Consider the following 20,188-nt stretch of genomic DNA (forward strand, 5'->3'; position numbering starts at 1 on the left):
GTGGAGATACAGGCTTGCAGCTGTGACTAGAGGAGCAGAGCAGGGCAGAATGGAGCAGAGCAGTGGTGTCACTGCTGGGGATGCTGCTGTGCCTGTGGTTGTGTTGCAGCTCTTGGGAAAGGTTGGGAGTGTCTGTGTTGCTGTGGGCAGAGGGGGAGGGAGCCGGGCTTCTCCACAGGCTCAGGTGCAGGTGAGTGTCCAGTGGGAAGGCATGTTCTGCCACGGGAACTGATGCCAACACAAGGGAGTACTACACATACTTGCCTTGGTGGAGTAATCTTCATGCTTTGCTCCGAGGAGCTGGCATGAAGTCTGAAAATTTACTGAATGTGGTAAAAAGATACAGCTTTGGCGATTTGAACAAAAATAGGGTGTTTATTTAAAGGGGAAAAACAAAAAGGGAGGTAAGGAAAAAGAAGAAAGGAAAGAAAGAAAAAAGGATAAAGTCCCAGGCCCAAGGATTGAGGAAACCTCTAGCTGAACTGGCGTCTGGCCCCAAGGCAAGAACCCGAGGGCATTGCAGTGAATGCACTTAGTCTGCCCTCAAATCTGGAATAAGGTCTCTAAAAAGAGATATTGACTGAAATCTGCAGTGTGGGGTCCCCTGCTGTAGCTAAGTCACAGTCCCAGGAACAGTAAAAGACAGCAAAGACAGCTCTTCAGGCCAGGCTGCCCCTTTGATGTTCTCGGTCCCCTCAGTCTGTACTTGCAGTCCTGCCCCCATAGTCTCAGGTGATTGGTGCTAGTAGATGATGGGGTAAGATCTTCTTTCCCAGAGTGTGCTGTCACTGGGGTGGGATGATATCTCTGAGGTTTTTGATGGGAAGCTCTCTCATTAGTATGCACCATTGCTGTGGCATCAAGTTACCAGTTCAACCTGGAGTGGGCTAGAAATTGTCTGTAAAATGCTGCATGCTGTTGGTGAGAGGAAACTGCACTGGGAACTTTGAAAGTATAAGGCTACTAAAAAGAGATAATTAAATTTACAAATAATGTAATTAGGTTAAGAACAAAGGATTATAAAAATAATATAGTTCTTATTTTGCTACCTATTTTAACAGGACTGTTAAACATTCAGTTGGGATCTACTGAATAGCTAGTATAACTTGATAATGATTTTATATTATTTACTTCATTAATTTGAACACTTTTACTTGATCAAACTAGTAACTTTAAACAGTTATAAATGCAAAAGCTAATTAACAGTTACAAATATAAACCAGTCACAAATGCAAAAGCCATGTAAGGGATTTTATAAATGACAGTTCCTCCCTCTTTCTCTTATGTTAGTAATTGGCTTTTGCATTTACATAAATGTAAAAGTTCTTTGTTGATAGTGTTTAATTGTTTAAAATTAATCTAAACTTGCTGGGCCTTTTTACCCGTTTTCCTATCTGTTTTGATTGGATTGAGATTTATGATTTTCTTGACAGTAGGCATAGAATGTTGGCTCGTTTGAAGATTTTGACTAGCGAACATGCTTTGTACTACTGAGGTAATTAGATGAATGAAACATGGGATTAAGCATGGGAGAAAGAGAAGGCTAACTAAGGAAACTCGAAAAATAATTAAGGCTTTCTTCTACCACTCCCTAGAGAACATATTTTTCCACTAATCAGGTGAAAACTGGACTGGAACATGTGTAAGCTTTCTGATGTTTTGGGTAATTTTAGTAATAGTTTCACCATGGTCATCAATATGCAGACAATAGTCTGATGTGTTGAAATTGCCGCATATTCCACGCTCTTTGGCTAATAAATAATCTAGGGCTAAAGAGTTTTGATATACAGCTGTTTTCATTTGCTTCTGTTGGGCGTTGAAAAAATCAATTGCACTCTTGGCCTGATTAGATATGACGTGAATCAGGGCTTGTAGTCCAGTAATGTGATTTAGCATGTAAATGGGAGTTTGATAGCCCCAGCTCCCATCCTGAGCCCAAGTGGCAGGTCCGTAAGTTTCTAAAATTCTCTCTGGTGGCCACTCTTCCTCACCCCATTGTTACATTCCCCCTATTTCACATCTTTTTTGTCTCTTTAATTTATCATCTAGGGGAACTCCGAGCTGGTTTCCAGCTGCTTCTGATAGTAGAAAGGGGCTAGGTCGTATTGCTCCTAAGGTACAATTGCCACACCAGTGAGAAGGGAGTTTAGAATATGCTCTTTGCCCACAATTCCAGTATAAACCTTGGGGGGCCTCCCAAAAATGTGAAAGCGTGATAAAAGTGGAGGTCCAATACTTAGAAACTTGGGGTAATACTGAATAAAGGCTGACTTTTAGGGTCCCAGCACTGATAAAGTTGTTCATTGGGATGTAATATGCAGTTCTTGTTTCTGATTTTCTTCTTTGACCAAAAGGTATCTGGTTCGTTCAGTATCCACCATGTCTTGTGATCCTCAGTTAGTAAATATCTTTTACAGGTAGTTTCTCCAACTTCCTCAGTGTATCTTTTTCCTTTTCTCCAGATACATTCTTCTCCAAGAACTGTGTCCCTCAATAGCCAATTGTCTTGATCTCTTGGAGTTTGGGAGGGGAAATAATTTAGTTTAAGTCATTTGAGGGGTCCAATACTGACTCCTTGCTGAGGCCAGGCTTCTGATTTGAAGGTGCCTCCACAAACCCAACAATTGGTTATATTTTGATTTTTACTAATTTGTTCTGCTAAAACAGTAAATAAGTTTTTATCGGTAGCTAATGGATTGTCCCCCTTTTGTTTCCCCCTTTCAGTTATTACAATTTCTCGAATCAAATCAACATCATAAGTTTTCCTTTTTAACAAATCCTTCTTTTTCGTTATATAATTAAATTTGACATATAGCCAAATCTCTTGATCAGGACACTCTCCATTCCTTTTCTGGTTTGCATTTCCAATATTTCTACCAATCCATTGGTTTTTGTCCAATTGTCAGTATCTACTCAGTGTCATCATATTATAACAAAAGGGATTTACATAAGAATGTGCCTGGAATGAGTGTTTTATGAGGTAGGAGTTTCCTTTGGTCAGGTACACTGTATGTTAGCATTGGTGGCAGCAGATGCAGGCTCTGACAAGGGGGATCTACAGGATCCAGAGGGAGAGTATGAGGAGTAGGGCGCACCTTCCCTTCCCTCGCTCAGGGGTCAATGGGAAGATTGAAGTGCTGTGGTACTCTTTGATAGGTGGTGCAGACCATTCAACCTCTCTGGTTTTCCTACTGGGTTCAGACCCCTTGGTTTTCATGGGAGTGTACCTGGATGCAGGAAGGGACCTAAATGCAGGAAAGTCCTACCTGGAACTGGCCTTGGTTCTATTCATGTTGTTTCTCCTAAGGAAATTTAAAAAAAAAAAAAAAAAAAAAAAGACATAGTTATTGGAGAGGAAAGGTCATTTCTCAGGGAAATGATACTCTTCACTGGTGGAGAAATGGAATTGAAAATTCATAATAACTTGTTAAAAAGTAAGTACAATAACCATTAGATTCTCTACTGTAAAACAGTGAGAGAATAACAATTGATATAATAATTTCAGGAATAACACCGGGGAGGACTGTTGTAGAGAGTAGTTCATGGAGGTTTCTCGTTATCTTGCGGTGGTGTTACTGGACCTTTTACTCGGCTGACGGAAGTGCACCCTTTTTCCTGTGCTCGGATGGCTGTCTCTGTGGTCAGTTGAACTTGGAAAGGACCTTCCCCTGATGGAGTCAGGGATTGTTCCTTCCAGCATTTAATAAGTACCTACTCTCTGGGGCATATCTTATGTAAATAGAAGTCTAAAGGAATGTTCTGGGGTACAAGACCTCTCTGCTTTAAGTCTTTTAGATTCTGGGCAATCATTTGAATATCCCTTTGCACATTTATATTTCCTCACTCTTTGGCAGTTACTTGATGCGGGGTGGCTAAATAGGGAAGCCTGTATAACATTTCATATGGGGAACAACCTAAGTCAGCTCTGGGTTAGCTCTGGATTCTGAGAAGGGCAAGGGGTAGGCATTTTATCCAAGTCCACTTCATTTCTAACATCAGTTTGGTCCGGGTTGTTCTAATAGTCTGATTCATGCGTTCTACCCCTCCCAAACTTTGAGGGTGCCAGGGGTATGTAATTTCCAAGTTATTCCTAATTGTTGAGCCAACTGCTGCAATACTAATGATGTAAAATGGGTACCTTGGTCTGAATCAATGTTATTTATAATTCCATATCTTGGGACTATCTCTTCTAGGATTACCTTACTTACTGTTTGAGCAGTGGCATTAACAGTGGAAATGCTTCAACCCCATTGGTAAGGTGATCTACAATCAGTAAGAAATACTTCCATCTTTGGGCATGGGGCATTTCTGTGAAATCAATTTGAATACTTTGGAAGGGTCTAATTGCAATTTCAATTCTTCCAGGTCTCGTTCTCCTCGTTAATTTTCTATTGACTTTTTGGCAAATTATACAACCTATGGTAATTTGATTAGCTAATTAATCAATTCCCCGACATCCAAAATTCTGAAGAAAGTGATCTGCTAAAGCTTTAGATCCCCAGTGTGTGGATTGGTGGAGGTTCTGTAAAATTTCTCGAGTGAGCTCTTTATTTAACATTTAATGGCCATCAGGAAGATGCCACCATCCCTCAGAATCTTCCTTTCCAGCTAGTGATATGAGTTTCTGTTTTTCATTGTCTTTAAAAATAGGGATAGGAAGGGTGTTATCTGGTGTACTCTCGGGTGTGTCTCTTGGATAAAATCTGTATACCTTTAATTCCCCCTCAAAAGCAGCCTCCTTTGCAGCATGGTCTGCTAGGATGTTTCCTCTGGTTTCTCCAGAGTTCCCTTTTGATGACCTGGAACACGTACCATTGCAATTTCTTTCGGTAACTTAAGTGCCTCTAAAATTTTTAATATAAGTTCTTTGTGTAAAATGTCTTTGGCCTTAGATGTGGGAAACCCTCTTTCAGCCCAGCTTTTCCCAAACGTGTGGACTACTCCATATGCATATTTAGAGTCCGTATAAATGGTTCCAATAGCTCTGTCTAGTCTGTGCAATGCTTTTTCCAAAGCATCTAATTCACATACCTGGGTAGACCAGGAAGGTGGTAGTTTTCCTTTTCTAACCTGTACAGTTCTTTTCCATCTCTGATGGAGTATCCAGAGCACCTCTTTCCATTTACTACTCTAGATGATCCGTCGATGAACAGGATTTCTCCTTCATCTAATGGGCTCTCTAGGAGGTCTTCTTGAATTTTTGTTTGCAGGTTTATAAAAACTATGCAGTTGTGCAAGAGATCTTGTTTTTGGGGAATTCCACATAGGAACTGTGCAGGATTGGTGTGGGTGGTTGTTTTCAGGGTTACAGTTGTGGAATGGATGAGGGTGCTCCCATATTGTATAATATGAGAGTCTGTTAGCCATTCGGCTGCTCGTTGTTTAAGAATGGTTTGGGTGGAGTGTGGTATGTATTCTGTCAGATTTCTCTCAAATGTAAGTTTTTGGCTGGCTGTTACTAGGATGGCTGCTGCAGTGATTGGTTGGATGCATGTTTGCCATCCTTGGGACACAGGGACCAACAATATGGACAAGTAGGCTACAGGTTTATGGATTCCTGACCACTCTTGGGCCAAGACCTCATAAGGAATTCCTTTGTCTATGTTAATATAGCGGTGAAAATCTTCTTCTAGTGAAAGAAGAAAGAGAACTGGGGTCTGAATCATCTTTTGCTTTAAATTTTCTAAGTTTTTATTATCCTCTTGGGTCCAATTAATAGGTTCTGATGTAGTTAATTTTTCATATAAAATTGTGACACTTTGTGTGTATTCATCAATCCATATTCTACAGTACCTCATTAAGCCTAATAATTGTCTAACCTCGCTCTTTGTTTGGGGAGGTTGTAAATTTAAAATCCCTTCTATCCTTTCAGTACTCAATTTTCTGGTACCATGACCAATTACATGTCCGAAATATTTTACTTTGGTTTAACAAATTGTAATTTGGATTTAGATACTATTAGTCCATTCTCTCCTAGAAGGTTCAGTAACTGAATGGTGCCTAATTTTACAGTGGATTCTTGCTCTCTGGAGAGTAGTATGTCATCTACATACTGTGTTACTTGTATTCCTGAGGGTGGAGAAAAGGGAATGAACAGGCTCTCCAAGGCTTGACCGAAGAGTGTGGGAGACTCCATGTACCCTTGCAGTCACCAGGTCCAGGTGAGCTGCTGTTTCCTTCCAGTGTCTGGATCTTCCCAGGTGGAAGCAAACAGGTGTCTAGAAGGAGAATCTACAGGGCATGACCAAAATGCATCCTTCAGGTCGGTTACTGAGAACCAAGAGTGTGTAGGTGGTAACTTAACAAGGTGTAAGGGTTTTGTACTAATGAGCACACAGCTTGCACTCTTTTATGTACTTCACGTAGGTCTTGAACTAGCCTGTAGCTATTGTCAGGCTTTTTAATAGCAAGAATGGGGTGTTGTATGGGGAAGTACATGGCTCTAGTATATTATAATGTCACAGTTCAGTTATTATGGGTTTTAGCCAATACCTTTTGGTCTTTGTAAGGGGGTGCCAGGGTACTTTTGCTGGTTTAATATCTGGAAGGAGATTAATTACAATGGGTGTAATGTTCATTTTATCCCAGTTACCTGGTTGGGCTTACACTGTAGGATTAATCAGTTTTCATCTTGTGTGGATAAAGTAAACAAAATGACCTTCATCCTTCCTTCTTGTGGAACTACTCCAACTTTCAAAGGTATCTGGAGATCCTGGCCAAGTAAGTTGTTACCTGCTGGAGGTAGAAAAACAAATCTCCCTTTCTGGTTAGTCCATTACCCTTTATAGTGACATTCTTAATGATGGGAATGGGGAAGGATTCCCCTTTAGCAGCACAAATATTGAAAGTGTCTTTGCTTATGGCACATGCATTTGGTTTTTCAGTTAAACAAGTTGTCTCTGCTCCTGTGTCTACTAAAAATTCCATTAATTGTTCTAGGGGTCCTATCCTTGATTTTATCAAGGGCTCTTGAAGATGGTTTTTGTGCCCCAAGAAGAAGAGCCCCTGACCCCCTCAGTTCTCTGAGGGTTGATTCTCCACTTGGAGAATCTCTTAAGTCCCTCAATGTCTTAAAACAGCAGGATTGCATATGGTCTTCTTTCTTACAATAAAAGCAAATAGGTTTCTTCAATTGAATATTCTCCCCATCCTGCCTAATTGGTTTAGGAATTTGGACAGCAGCCATCATCTTAGCTTTAGTCTTCATTTTCTCTTCATTTCACCTGGCATAAACTTACTGTGCTTCAGCTAATAACTCATCTAAACTTCTTTCTGGCCATCCATCTAATTTCTCTAATTTCTGTTTTATGTCAGGCCAAGAATGTAACCCAAAGTGGACCTAGAACATTGTCTTCCCTCCTTCACTACCTAAATCTCTTTCTAAATATAATTGGATGTTATTATTTAAGCGAGTTATACAGTCAGTTGGGCTCTCATGTTTTTATTGTTTGCTACCAAAGGCTTTCTTCATGTTATTAACTCTGGGGACTGCCTCTTTTATTCCCCTTACAATTCGGGTTCTGTATTCTGCTATACTTTTTCTTCCCTCATCTGAGTTAGGGTTCCATTCTGGATCTGTTAATGGTAATTTCTTCTCTCCAGTTGTTCCTAAATTATGTTCTCTGTCCAATATATTGATCCCTGCAGTCTAAATAACTTTTCTCTTCTCTGGAGAGAAAAGGGTTTGCATTATTGAATTTCATTTTCCCCTAGGGTAAATCCTAGAGCCTAAGAACTGGTAAACTTTTTCTGACATACCTACTGGGTCACTGAATAATATCTCCATTTCCTTTTTAAAATGCCTCACTTCTGAAGAGGTGAGGGGTGCATTTACATATCCTATTCCACCTTGTGCACCCTCCATTGGGACCTCTCTGAGGGATGCCACCTTTGTTTTATCTTTACTGCTGGAGCAGGAGGAACATTTTTGTACTACCAGGGTTCTCCTTCAAGTGAAGAAGGCTGGACCTTCTTGATTGGATGGAACTTCCTGCATGGCTGAATTTGTAATTTGCCTGGAGGAGAATGATAGAATATACGTTTCTTCTGATGTCCCACTGCTACTTTCAATTTCTTCAGCCCTCTCAGTTACATGACTCATTGAAGCCTCCAATGACTCAGCTGCAGTTGCAGCTGGTTCGTTGGGAGGTGCAGTAGGGGGGAGGAAATTTAATGAGTCCCACCTTGGTTGATTGGTTTTCCTTGTTGTGTCTTTATCATTGATCATTACAGAGAGAATTTGGTTTATCTGTTTCTACTTCCTTTTCGCTGTTCCAATATTTAAACCAGACCTCCACATACTGCAATTCCAGTCTGCATTTAATTTATTTTGGGCGTAATTGTAAAGTACTTCGCAAATCCACATCCTGGTAGACCCATGCTTCAGCCAGCGAAGACCTTGTTTTAATTTCTTCTTTGGCCATTCTAACATGCAATGCACAATCTTGAGCTGTGGGTCTTTATCTTTAGTAAGTTGATGTTCTTCCCATTGTTTTAACATGGTTTCCAAGGGATTTTCAGGGAAGATACTGTATTTCTGTAATTGCTTGTTGTTCTTCCTATGCTTTTGTCCTATGCTTTTGTCTGATATTATGGGGGCAAAATAAATTAATAAATATTTAATTAACCAAGGTGAGTATAATGATTTGAATAGAGATGCTGTATTACAATGTTGAAAAAAATGAAACTTTGGGAATTAAAAAGAAATGAAAACTAAACCACTCAATATGGCTGTTGTCCATCTGTGGGAAAAGGTATGATCCCTCCCTGTGGGTATGATCCTGTGTGGGTGGATCATTGGGCCTTCCAAATGACAAATTAGAAGTGCTCCATGCCTCAGTACAGGAACAATTATTAAAAGGACACATTGTACCATCAACTAGCTCCTGACCCATGTCTTTTTATAAAAAACCTGGCAAAGACAGATGGAGGTTATTACAAGACTTTTGGAAAGTAAATTATGTTTTAGAAGACATGGGCTCCTTGCAACCAGGGCTCCCCTCACCTTCTGTACTTCCCAGGGACTGGCAGCTCACAATCCTTGATATCAAAGACTGTTTATTCAACATCCCTCTCTGTCCCGCACTCCCAAATTCGCATTTTCGATACCAATCAACTGTCAAGAACCCTTTAAAAGATATCATTAGGTCACATTGCCACAGGGAATGAAAACTTCCCCTGTTTTATGTCAAATGTTTGTGGCTGGGATTCTATCTCCAATCAGGAAAGCCTTCCCTGAAGCTATATTTCGGCATTATATGGACGACATTTTAATTTGCTCCCAAGAAAAGACTTACCTTAACCCAGTGATCAGAAAGACTGTGACAGCAGTTGAAGATGCAGGTTTTGATATTGCTCCTGAAAAACCCAGTAGACCTCCCTGTGGAAGTACCTTGGATTCCTTATCAGCGGGTGAGCCATTATTCCCCAAAATATCTCCATCAAAGATAAGGCTCAAATGCTAAGGGACATACAACAGTTGTGTGGCTCCATCACCTGGATCCGACCACTGCTTGGACTCACGAGAGAAGAGCTGTGCCCTTTGTTCAGCCTACTGAAGGGGAGCCATGACCTGACTTCCCAGCGCATCTTAACTCCAGATGCCCACGACGCGCTGCAAAAGGTAGCACCTGCTATCTCATCTCGAAAAGCACACCGCGCTGACTGCTCTCTAACCTCCCAGTTTGCTAGTCTTGGTAAATCCCCACATTTCCAGGCACTGCTTTTTCAGTGGGACCCGTCTTCTACAGAAAAATTGTTAATTGTAGAATGGGTATTTTTGCCACACCAAAAAAACTATTACAATCCCTCAAGAGCTTTTAGCTCAGTTAATCATTAAAGACAGGAACCACCTCCGAACCCCTGCAGCGTGTGACCCAACATACATTTATCCAGCATTTCAACTACACAAATTAGAATCGCTATTACAGACAAATGGATACCTTCAGTTTGATTTAGACAGCTATCCCGGACAAGTCTCTATTCATTATCCAAAACACAAGCTACTAAAAGAAACATTCCATCTAGTCCCAAATTCTCTAAAAGGTAAGGTTCCTCTTAAAGCCCTCACAGTTTTTACAGATCGCTCTGGAAAATCACACAAATCGGTTATCACTTGGAAGGATCCAAACACTCAGAAGTGGGAGTAGGATGTTCAAGTCATTGAAGGAACCCCCCAAATTCCTGAGTTGGCTGCTGATGTCAGAGCATTTAAAAAATTCCAACAACCTTTTAATCTAGTAACTGATTTGGCCTATATAACCAGGACAGCTAAAAGGGCAGAACACTCCATGCTAAAAGAAGTGTCTAATCAACAATTCTTTGGCTTGCTCTGCAAGTTGGTTTGGCTTGTCTCCCACTGGGGAATCAGAAGGCAGATCTTCTGGCTGTGACTGGTAACACCAATCACAGTCCCATGTACTGGGAAAGGTGCAGCAGATGCTGCCCAAGGCTTCGTTATGCTGCTAGCCTAAAATACGGAATTCTGGAGCAGAACGTTGACCCAACAAAGCAGCAGCACCACCACCAAAATGGGCTTTGACTCTCTACAAATCAGTTTCTCAAGGGCTGGCACCCTCAGATTCCAATCAGACCTTTCATTCCCCACTGCTTGCTAACATCAGCCATCTGGGCCGCCTTCATGGAGATGCTGCCAAATTTTAGAGATCTTTTGTAGCACCACAGCGTATCCCAAGAAGGAGCTGCCGGTGCTATGGCACCTTTAATACTTTCCTTAGCAGCAAAGAGCAATTTGCTTCACAGAGAGAGACAGAGAGAGAGAGATTATTTTGGGTAGCAGAAAATGGGTAATCATGTGTCTTCACTAGTTTGACTGAATGTCAAAGCCATGCCCTAGACATGTGGGGAGGAAAACCAGAGATAAATAGATGTTAGGCAGAGAGGTAGAAATAAGACATGAGGAACTAGAGATAGCCACGTATTTATCCCACCCCCTTAGAGCTGTGGTAAAGGGGAGTATTTTCCTCCAACCTCCATCGTTGGCAGCCTGCTGCAGCCCCCTGCCATATCCAGCCCTTTTCTCAGCTCTTCGGGGTTTGGAAGAATTTGCTTAGGCCAATAGACATTTGGGGTGGACACTGCGAATTCCAGCTTTCTGAGAGGAAGGAAGCACTGATAAGGATTCTTTGATTCCCAGACTGCGGGCAAACGGAAGAGGAGGAAAAGCCCTCCCAGAAAGGAGACTGGGGAGACAGGGAAGAGAAGCCGCAAGCGGGCTGGCAGCGCGGAGTGTCCCTGCTGCCAACCGCGCCAGCCGCCCCAGCCGGCGGGAGGCCCCTTTCCGTGCGGGCAGTGCCAACGGTGCGCAAGTTCCTCCTCCTTCTGCTCCCAGCTGCCCCTTTGGCCTAAAGCACGCTGACCCTTTCCAAAGGCACCACAGGGCAAGCTGAGGCCACTTGCAGGATCGCCCCTGGCAGCCCTGCTCAAGCTTACAGCCCACTTGAAACCCAAACAGCTTCGTTCAAACCCAGCATTCCCAGTGAAACCTTGCCATGCCCCAACAAGACACAATTTGTACAAGCAGGAACACATGCATCAAAGCTTGCTTTGGTGCTGCTGATCCAATTAAACCTACGATGAAGCAAAAGGAGGAAGACATTTCAAGCAATTGCAACCAGAAAGATCAGACTCACAGTGCTGATCACTTTACAAAGATGTCACAGCCTGAAAAGACGGAAATTCATCCAAAAAGTGAGATCTCGGCGCCTGGCTTCATGGTGTGTATGAAGTTAACAATGGATGGTTTGTTTCCTGTCTTCCAGGGAGTTTGAAACCATCAAGGAGAGGAACAAGCATCCTTGCGTGGGAGAAGACATCACCCACGCAAGGATGCACAGCCTCTCCCCAAGAAGAAAAGGCCAAATTAGCCCTGCACTTGTCCAGGACTAGCAAGAGTTAGGCTCAAGAGGATTAGAAAGAAATAAGATAGCTTTTTAAGATTTTAGGATTCTTTATTCGTCCATTAAATTTACGTGGTAGGAACTTCTCAATTAATTAGTTCAGATACATTAATAATATAAAAGATGTATTAGTACTATTAGATGATAAGTTGTGTTAAATTACTAGTAGATTAATAGTATGTTATTTATCATTACATGTAAGAGGTTACGTGTTCACTATGCTCCATCCTTTCTCATTTTGTCTTTGTTGAGACATGATCTGTCTTTATCATTAAACCAAAGTTTGTTCCATTTTGCCTTTTTGTCTGTATGAAATCCCTGAGGCAGTGTTCGTTACATTTCCTTGGTGTTGGAAACACGACATTTGCCCTGAGAGGGCAATGTGGGCACATGAGTCCCCCCCAGGCCCAGCCCCTGGCTCAGCTGGCAGCACTTCCAGAGGCGTGTCCCCATTACTGCCAATGAAATCATGGTGGAGCTTCCTCCTTTGATTCCTGAACATCTCAGCTGGGAGTGGCTGGGGAGGCTTTGCTGAATTCAATGCACTGGATCTAAAGGAGTGCTCTTGTCTCACTGTACTTGCTGGGATAAAAGTAGTGGGTTGAGGCCTTTTGGTTGCCCAGCAACATAACTTTGTTTCGTTTTGGGGGACAGATGGACTTGAGCACCTTGGAGGACTTTTCTAACCTCTCTGATTCTAGAAAAGAAACATCCACATGCACCACAAAGACACCAGGAGTTCAGATCAGTTTCTCTTTAAAGGACCAGGCTCTGAGCCTCCAGTAATGTCCTCAGCTAAAGCAGAGCAGCTGTGAACCTGATCCTCTCCCTTCTCACAGCTTTGGTATTTGCGCCAAAGAAGAATCCAAGTCACTCTTTTACCGAGCCCAGCAAATGGCTCTGCCTAGCAAGGCTTTGGCAGCAGGGGCTGTGGAGGATGGCGGGGGGCGAGGCAGGGGGGAAAGGCCAGGCTGCTTCTGGGAAGTGACCAAAGCTTGCCCTTGCCTGCTGGAGCCAGTGCAGGCGGGTCTGGAGCCTACAAAGTATCTGCCTTGCAGTGGGCCTTGTTCCAGGTGTTTTCCCAGCTGGTGGCTGGCGTAGGTGTAACATGCAGGCTGGGAAGGAAGCAAGATTTGCTTTTGCTTAAACCTTAGGCAGGGAAGCAGTACAAGTGGCTGGGTTTTGCCATATCTGGCACCTAAGTATTCAAACAAAGCTGAAGGTCATTAGTGTGGAAAAGAAATTCTCTTGGTGTTCCTTCCTTAGAGGAATGCCAGAGTAGTAGAGATGAACATTCTCCCTTCTTCAAGGGAGCTGGAAGAGAGACCTAGAAATTCTGCATGACCTGTTGACTACAGCAATGCTGGTGCACTGCCCCAGTGTGTGTGTCCCCATCAGCTCCCCTGAGAAACATCCCGATTCTCCAAGTTTCTGGGATGGGGTGTTGAGGTGAGAGACCAGCTCAGCAGGCCAAAGGAGGGAAAACATCAAGTGACATTATTGGGCACCAGACAATTGAGAAAGGGGGCAGGATGAATGCCGCCACTTGGAGAGAAAGCTCTGCACTTGGTTCTGCATGGAACGATTTGCAAGCTCTAGCTCCTCTCAGAGCCAGAGGAGAGGCAGCGGCAGGAGTCCTTGTGGTTCTGCAGTGCAGGAAATGTGGAATGGGCCCTTGGACAGAGCCAGCCTCCTCTGCCTGTTCAGCTGCAGGCACCTTACAGAGAAGCACAGAGGAGAGCCAGAGCTGTCCCTGCTCTGCTTTTCCCCGTCCAGAGGGCTGAGGAGAAAAGCCCCAATGGGGAGCTCCTCAGAGCAAACTCTCAGCAGAAGAAGTAGAAGGGGCAAAGGTGGCCTATCCCTGTTTCTGTCCCATGGTTCCCCTGGGGTTCTGCATGGAATGTTGGGCTGTGCCCATAGCAACTGCCCTTGTCTGCTGCTCCTGCGGCCGTTGGTGGAACACTGGTGGAGCAGCACTGGAGCAGCAGCTGCAGCATCTGCTCCTGGCTGTCCCTCAGCAGCCACCTTCTGCACTCAGCGCCATAGCTGGCCTCTGCAGCGACATCCTCATCTCCTCGTCTGCCGCCAGGCATCCCCACAGCACTTTGGCACTGTGCAAGGTAAGAAAATACCCATGGGCCCCAAAGCACTCACAGAACAGCAGGAGGCTCCAGCTGGCTCTGCCACCAACCACCACAGACACGGTGTGTGGTCACTTTCCCCAGACGAGGTTGCACATGAAAGCAGGCTGCAACTTCTCCAGGAATAATGCTGCCTCCAGGGGAAATACAGACCTTTCCATAGAGGATGTAGGGAGCTGTCACAGTGCACTTGTAGATTCTCGTCCACTGATCACCTGATTAGAAGTTCTTAGCACCCATTTACGTTGTGGTAACCCCAAAGCCAATTGGTCATTCCGGGGGAGGTCAGGGGTTCAGTGTCCACTAATCCTGTTACACCCTCACTCTGGTCACACCTCCTGCAAAGCTTCAAAAACCAGAAGGATGGGACTTCTCCTCTGGGATGCCTGCCCATCAGAGCATGGAAGCAGTTTGCTGGGCTTGTCTGCAGTACTGGCTTTCATCCTCAGAAATGATCTGGTTGTAGCAATTCTTATGTACTCACATACTTACATCACTTACAGACACTGGAACAATATTCTATTTTCATAGCTTTTTTGATTTTTTTCCACCTGCCTTGCATCTCTTTTCCAGAGAGATATTGCTATAGATTTGTCTGTGTTGTTCAATGTGTGTAGGGCTGGCTCTGCCTCACGGTCAGAGGCAGCTGTGAAATGTCCTCTTGAGTGGTGCTTCTCAGGAACACAATCACAGTATCACAGCATTTTCTGGGCTGGAAGGGACTCCCAAAGATCATGGAGCCCAGCACCTGGGTCTGCTCAGGACAGCCTTAAGAAACCCAGCCTGTGCCCAAGAGCAGTGTCCAAAGACTTTTGGAGCTCTCTCAGCCTTGGTGCTGGGAGCCCTTCCCTGGGGAGGCAGTTCCAGTGCCCAAGCCCCCTCTGGCTGAAGAACCTTTTCCTTCCATCCAACCCAAGCCTGCAGTAGTGCATCTTCCATGCATCCTCTTGGCTCTTCTCACTGGCCCCAAGACTCAAGGCACTCTAGTGCCTGCCCTTCAGCTTTCCTTCTTCAGGAAGCTGCAGACTGCTAGAGGGACCTGCCTCAGAAATTCCAAGTGAAAAACACAGCAATGACACCTAATGGAGGGGAGCTGGGACAGAGGAGCTTGGGGTTTTCAGTGGTGAGGATGAGAAGCAGGCTACCGACACATCTTGGCAGAATGAGTTTTATCTGGAGCGTTGTTTTGATCTCTTTCAGGTGGAAAGGAGAGGCACAATGAAAAGGAAAGTGAGAGCCCACACTGAGCCGTGAGTTTTGGCCTAGGGTTAAAGGACAGCAAACTTGAGGGACAGCGAGCAGGACAGCTGCTCTTTCAGAGTCAGGGTGGGATTGGTCCAAGGCCGTGGCTGCACGCCAGGTGTCTCTTGACCACTTGCCTTTCTTACGTCCTACTCCTTCTTCCTCTAGACACATCAATGTTGGCAGTGACTTTCAGGCCGAGCTCCCCGAGCTGCAGACCGGGCCGCCAAGTGAGGCTGAAGAGCCTGCAACCCTGGTCTGGAAGCCCTTGGAGGAAGACGACCCTGACCTGGATAAACCGGACAGAGGTAGCTGTCTAGCTTTCCTTCCACTCCTGAGATAGTCGGGCATGTAAAATGCTGGTTTTTGGGTAAAATGGCAGCTTTTGGCAGGCTCTGCTTCTCTCCTTGTCATGCCCATCTTCCCTTGTGGAAGTGGTAGGGGCAAGGAGAATGCTCTGCTTTTGCAGCAGAGCAGGAAAAAGAGCAACTGTGCTGCTCTCCAAATGGGTCAGGGGCATCTGCCACTGGAAGAGGGGAGATTGGCCCCCACTCCTTATGCCAAAAGCTGCTTGGAAGGGAGAGGCAGCACTAGGTGGGCCCTTGCTTCAGCTGCCCCTTGCTTTGCTCTCCTTTTCGTGCTCTCCAAGCTGCAGGCTTTAGCTCTTGTGCTTTCCTTCTGCCTTGTATGGCAAGCATTCCCCTTTGTTGGCTCAAGGCTGACTTTGGGTGGGTTTTTGTTGTGCTTGCAGTCAGAGAACTGTTGGACATGGCCAGCTCCCGTGGCCTTCCCGGGGCAGCAGCTCAGCTGGAGCTCGCCCTGCACTGCCTGCACCAGGCTCGCGGCAGCGTTCCGGTAGGAAGCGGCTGTTTGGGCGCGGGCAAGAGTGGGCAGGGAATTGATAAGGCCCGGGCAGCGGGACAGCCTTTCCTGGCTGCTCCTTGAAGAAGGGAGTTCACAAGCAGCAGAGCACTCGCTGCCTGCTGTGTCTCGTCCAGCTGCGGCAGGGCTGAGCCCAAATGGCTCCAGCAGGGACAAGATCTCTCCTGGAGGCAGCGCCGCAGGGTCCTGCAGCCTGCTGCCTTGAAAACCTCCTGGAGATCTGTGTTCTCTAAGACATTTTGAGGGGCAATTCCCAGAAGCCGCAGTCAGCTGAGGCAATTCAGGGTGCAGGAGGAGCAAAATCATGGAGTTGGAAAGGAAAATGCTACCCTTGGGAGCAGGAGCCAAGGGCCGGGCAGCAAAAATGAGGGACTGGGAGCAAAGCACAATCTTTGACCCATATGAGATCCAGTGGCCTGAATCCTCAGCTGAAGACGCAAAGCGGCTGCAGGGCAGCATGGGTGGGGTTTGGCTCCTTTTTTGTGTTGTGGGGCAGCTCAAGCCTTTTTCCTTTGCATCTTGCAGGAGGCTCTGGAGATGTTGCTCTCGGGGGGGCCTTCAACAGCTCAAGGCCATCCCTTGGCTGATTATCATTACGCAGGTAACCAAAGCCCAGCTTCTTCCTTCACTGACACGTGCTGCCGTGCCCTTAATGGCCGTGTCAAGCATTTCTGCTTCAATTAGTTGTGCTTTAAACCAGCACACGATCTCGCCTTCTCTGGGGGCAGGGAAAGCACCAGCATCGACTCCTTCAGCTTGACTCGTTTTCCATGCTTTTTTCCCTGGGGAATGCCTGCTCTCGTCTTCATCACCTTCTGAGGGAGCACACATGCACACACGTGAATGACGGCTGGAGCCAGCTTGCTTTCGGCAGCCAGTGGGATCTGCTTCAAGTGGCTAGAGGGATCAATTCAGCTGCTGCTTTTTCTTGCCAGGCTCTGATAGATGGACACCTGAGGAGAAGGAGGCCTTCCAAAAGGCTTTCCACACCTACGGCAAGGATTTCCATCTCATCCAGAAGCAGGTAAAGCCACAGGACATTCCTCACCTTGGCAGATCATCAGAAGGACAAGTTGACTATTGTGGTACCAAATACTGCACCTATGTCCCTCTTTTCTCAAGTACCAAAACTGTTAAAGCAGTCACAGAACAGGACATGGAAGGCCTGCGTGAAAATGGTGATCCGGCCTCTGCAGCCCTTCTCTCCAGGCTGTTTTGGAAGACAAAGCTCTGTTCTGTTAAACTTGTCTCCCAGGTGTGCTGCTGCTTCCACAACACCTTGTGCTGGGATAACTGCAGTGAACGGGGCAAAGAAGAACTCTGCTAGAGGGACTTGGTGTTGATCTGTGCATTATATGTGTTACCACGTAGCATAAAACTCAGTTTATTACATTGCATAATGCCTCTCTGACTCCTGCATATTGATTTCATTTTACACCCTCCTCAATTTTCTCCGTGACTTTAATTCCTACTTTACTCTGTAATCTCGTTGCTCTCCAATGCACCCTACAGGACGGCTGTTTCAGATTCCTTCTTTTTCTCTTCACAACAGATCCCGAGTAAGACCGTGGCACAGTGTGTGGAATACTACTACTGCTGGAAAAAAGAGCAGAAACTTGCCAGCAGCACTCTTGCTCAGGTGAGTGGGAAGAAAATCCAGACATGCCAGCAGGGTCAAGAAACGGGCAGAAGGGCACAAGCCCTGCTGGCAAGCCATGCCAGACACCGCTTTGCCAAGCTCCCTTGGTCCCACGCACTGGGAAAGGTGCAGCAGATGCTGCCCAAGGCTTCGTTATGCTGCTAGCCTAAAATACGGAATTCTGGAGCAGAACGTTGACCCAACAAAGCAGCAGCACCACCACCAAAATGGGCTTTGACTCTCTACAAATCAGTTTCTCAAGGGCTGGCACCCTCAGATTCCAATCAGACCTTTCATTCCCCACTGCTTGCTAACATCAGCCATCTGGGCTGCCTTCATGGAGATGCTGCCAAATTTTAGAGATCTTTTGTAGCACCCCAGCGTATCCCCAAGAAGGAGCTGCCGGTGCCATGGCACCTTTAATACTTTCCTTACCAGCAAAGAACAATTTGCTTCACAGAGAGAGACAGAGAGAGGGAGAGAGAGAGATCATTTTGGGTAGCTGAATATAGGTAATCATGTGTCTTCACTAGTGTGATTGAATGTAAAAGCCATGCCCTAGACATGTGGGGAGGAAAACCAGAGATAAATAGATGTTAGGCAGAGAGGTAGAAATCAGACATGTAGAACTATGGATAGCCACGTATTTATCCCACCCCCTTAGAACTGTGGTAAAGGGGAGTATTTTCCTCCAACCTCCATGGTTGGCAGCCTGCCGCAGCCCCCTGCCATATCCAGCCCTTTTCTCAGCTCTTCGGGGTTTGGAAGAATTTGCTTAGGCCAATAGATTTTTGGGGTGGATGCTGTGAATTCCAGCTTTCTGAGAGGAAGGAAGCACTGATAAGGATTCTTTGATTCCCAGACTGCGGGCAAACGGAAGAGGAGGAAAAGCCCTCCCAGAAAGGAGACTGGGGAGACAGGGAAGAGAAGCCGCAAGCGGGCTGGCAGCGCGGAGTGTCCCTGCTGCCAACCGCGCCAGCCGCCCCAGCCGGCGGGAGGCCCCTTTCCGTGCGGGCAGTGCCAACGGTGCGCAAGCTCCTCCTCCTTCTGCTCCCAGCTGCCCCTTTGGCCTAAAGCACGCTGACCCTTTCCAAAGGCACCACAGGGCAAGCTGAGGCCACTTGCAGGATCGCCCCTGGCAGCCCTGCTCAAGCTTACAGCCCACTTGAAACCCAAACAGCTTCGTTCAAACCCAGCATTCCCAGTGAAACCTTGCCATGCCCCAACAAGACACAGTTCGTACAAGCAGGAACACATGCATCAAAGCTTGCTTTGATGCTGCTGATCCAATTAAACCTACGATGAAACAAAAGGAGGAAGACATTTCAAAGAGTTGAAACCAGAAAGATGAGACTCATGGTGCTGATCACTTTACAAATGTGTCACAGCCTGAAAAGATGGAAATTCATCCAAAAAGGGAGATCTCGGCGCTTGGCTTAATGGTGTGTATGAAGTTAACAACGGATGGTTTGTTTCCTGTCTTCCAGGGAGTTTGAAACAATCAAGGAGAGGAACAAGCACAGAAGAAGACATCGCCCACGCAAGGATGCACAGCCTCTCCCCAAGAAGAAAAGGCCAAATTAGCCCTGCATTTGCCCCAGGCTAGCAAGAGTTAGGCGTCAAGAGGATAGATAGAAATAAGATTGTTTTTCAAGTTTTTAGGATTGTTTATTCTTCTATTAGTTTACATGATAGTAATCTCTCTGTTTATTAGCTAAGATATATAAGTATTATTCAAGATGTATTAGTAGTGTTAGATTTAGCAATAAATGTAACAGGTTTGGTGTTTCTATGCTTCAACTTTTCACATTTTGTCTTTGTTGAGACACAATCTGTTTTTATCATTAAACCAAAGTTTGCTCCATTTTGCCTTTCTGTCTCTATGAAATCCCCAAGGCAGTGTTCACTACATTTCCTTGGTGTTGCAGGCACGGCATTTGCCCTGAGAGGGCAATGTGGGCACAGGAGTCCCCCCCAGGCCCAGCCCCTGGCTCAGCTGGCAGCACTTCCAGAGGCGTGTGCCCATTACTGCCAATGAAATCATGGTGGAGCTTCCTCCTTTGATTCCTGAACATCTCAGCTGGGAGTGGCTGGGGAGGCTTTGCTGAATTCAATGCACTGGATCTAAAGGAGTGCTCTTGTCTCACTGTACTTGCTGGGATAAAAGTAGTGGGTTGAGGCCTGTGGTAATCGGTGGAAGAAATGCGGCACTCAGTATGAGTGATCAGCAAATCTCAAAACTTTATTGATAGGCACATACATTTATATTGGTGCTAATGAGGCCAATACATATTGCAAAAGGCGAGCTCATTATTGGTTAGTTACTTATCAGCTAACCACGCCTACCTTAGCATTCTTGTGGCTAC

The 20,188-nt window shown here is 45.5% G+C and overlaps 1 protein-coding gene and 1 long non-coding RNA gene across 8 annotated transcripts; one reads left to right on the forward strand and one right to left on the reverse strand.

The window, feature by feature from the left end:
• Positions 1 to 355: 355 nt before the first annotated feature.
• On the reverse strand, positions 356 to 11,201 carry LOC135292006 (uncharacterized). 6 transcript variants are annotated; one of them, XR_010354601.1, is made up of 3 exons: positions 6,593 to 11,201; positions 5,032 to 6,231; positions 356 to 3,302 (listed from the first exon to the last, which is right to left on the reverse strand). It is a non-coding gene; the product is annotated as an uncharacterized LOC135292006 (long non-coding RNA). The 6 variants fall into 6 exon arrangements; XR_010354600.1 differs by having other exon boundaries at positions 4,712 to 6,231; XR_010354599.1 differs by having other exon boundaries at positions 6,054 to 6,231; positions 6,593 to 10,339.
• Positions 11,202 to 13,774: 2,573 nt separating this feature from the next.
• Positions 13,775 to 19,686, forward strand: LOC135292010 (zinc finger protein 541-like). 2 transcript variants are annotated; one of them, XM_064406253.1, is made up of 8 exons: positions 13,775 to 14,038; positions 15,260 to 15,309; positions 15,470 to 15,609; positions 16,053 to 16,156; positions 16,709 to 16,784; positions 17,119 to 17,207; positions 17,736 to 17,822; positions 19,310 to 19,686. In XM_064406253.1, exons 1-8 carry the CDS (start codon positions 13,793 to 13,795, stop codon positions 19,316 to 19,318), a joined length of 801 nt encoding a protein of 266 aa, XP_064262323.1. In that variant the 5' UTR covers positions 13,775 to 13,792; the 3' UTR covers positions 19,319 to 19,686. The 2 variants fall into 2 exon arrangements, with proteins under 2 accessions (XP_064262323.1, XP_064262322.1); XM_064406252.1 differs by lacking the exons at positions 17,736 to 17,822; positions 19,310 to 19,686 and having other exon boundaries at positions 17,119 to 17,705.
• Positions 19,687 to 20,188: the final 502 nt, after the last annotated feature.

Source organism: Passer domesticus, unplaced genomic scaffold (assembly GCF_036417665.1).
Source record: "Passer domesticus isolate bPasDom1 unplaced genomic scaffold, bPasDom1.hap1 HAP1_SCAFFOLD_176, whole genome shotgun sequence".
NCBI lineage: Eukaryota > Metazoa > Chordata > Aves > Passeriformes > Passeridae > Passer > Passer domesticus.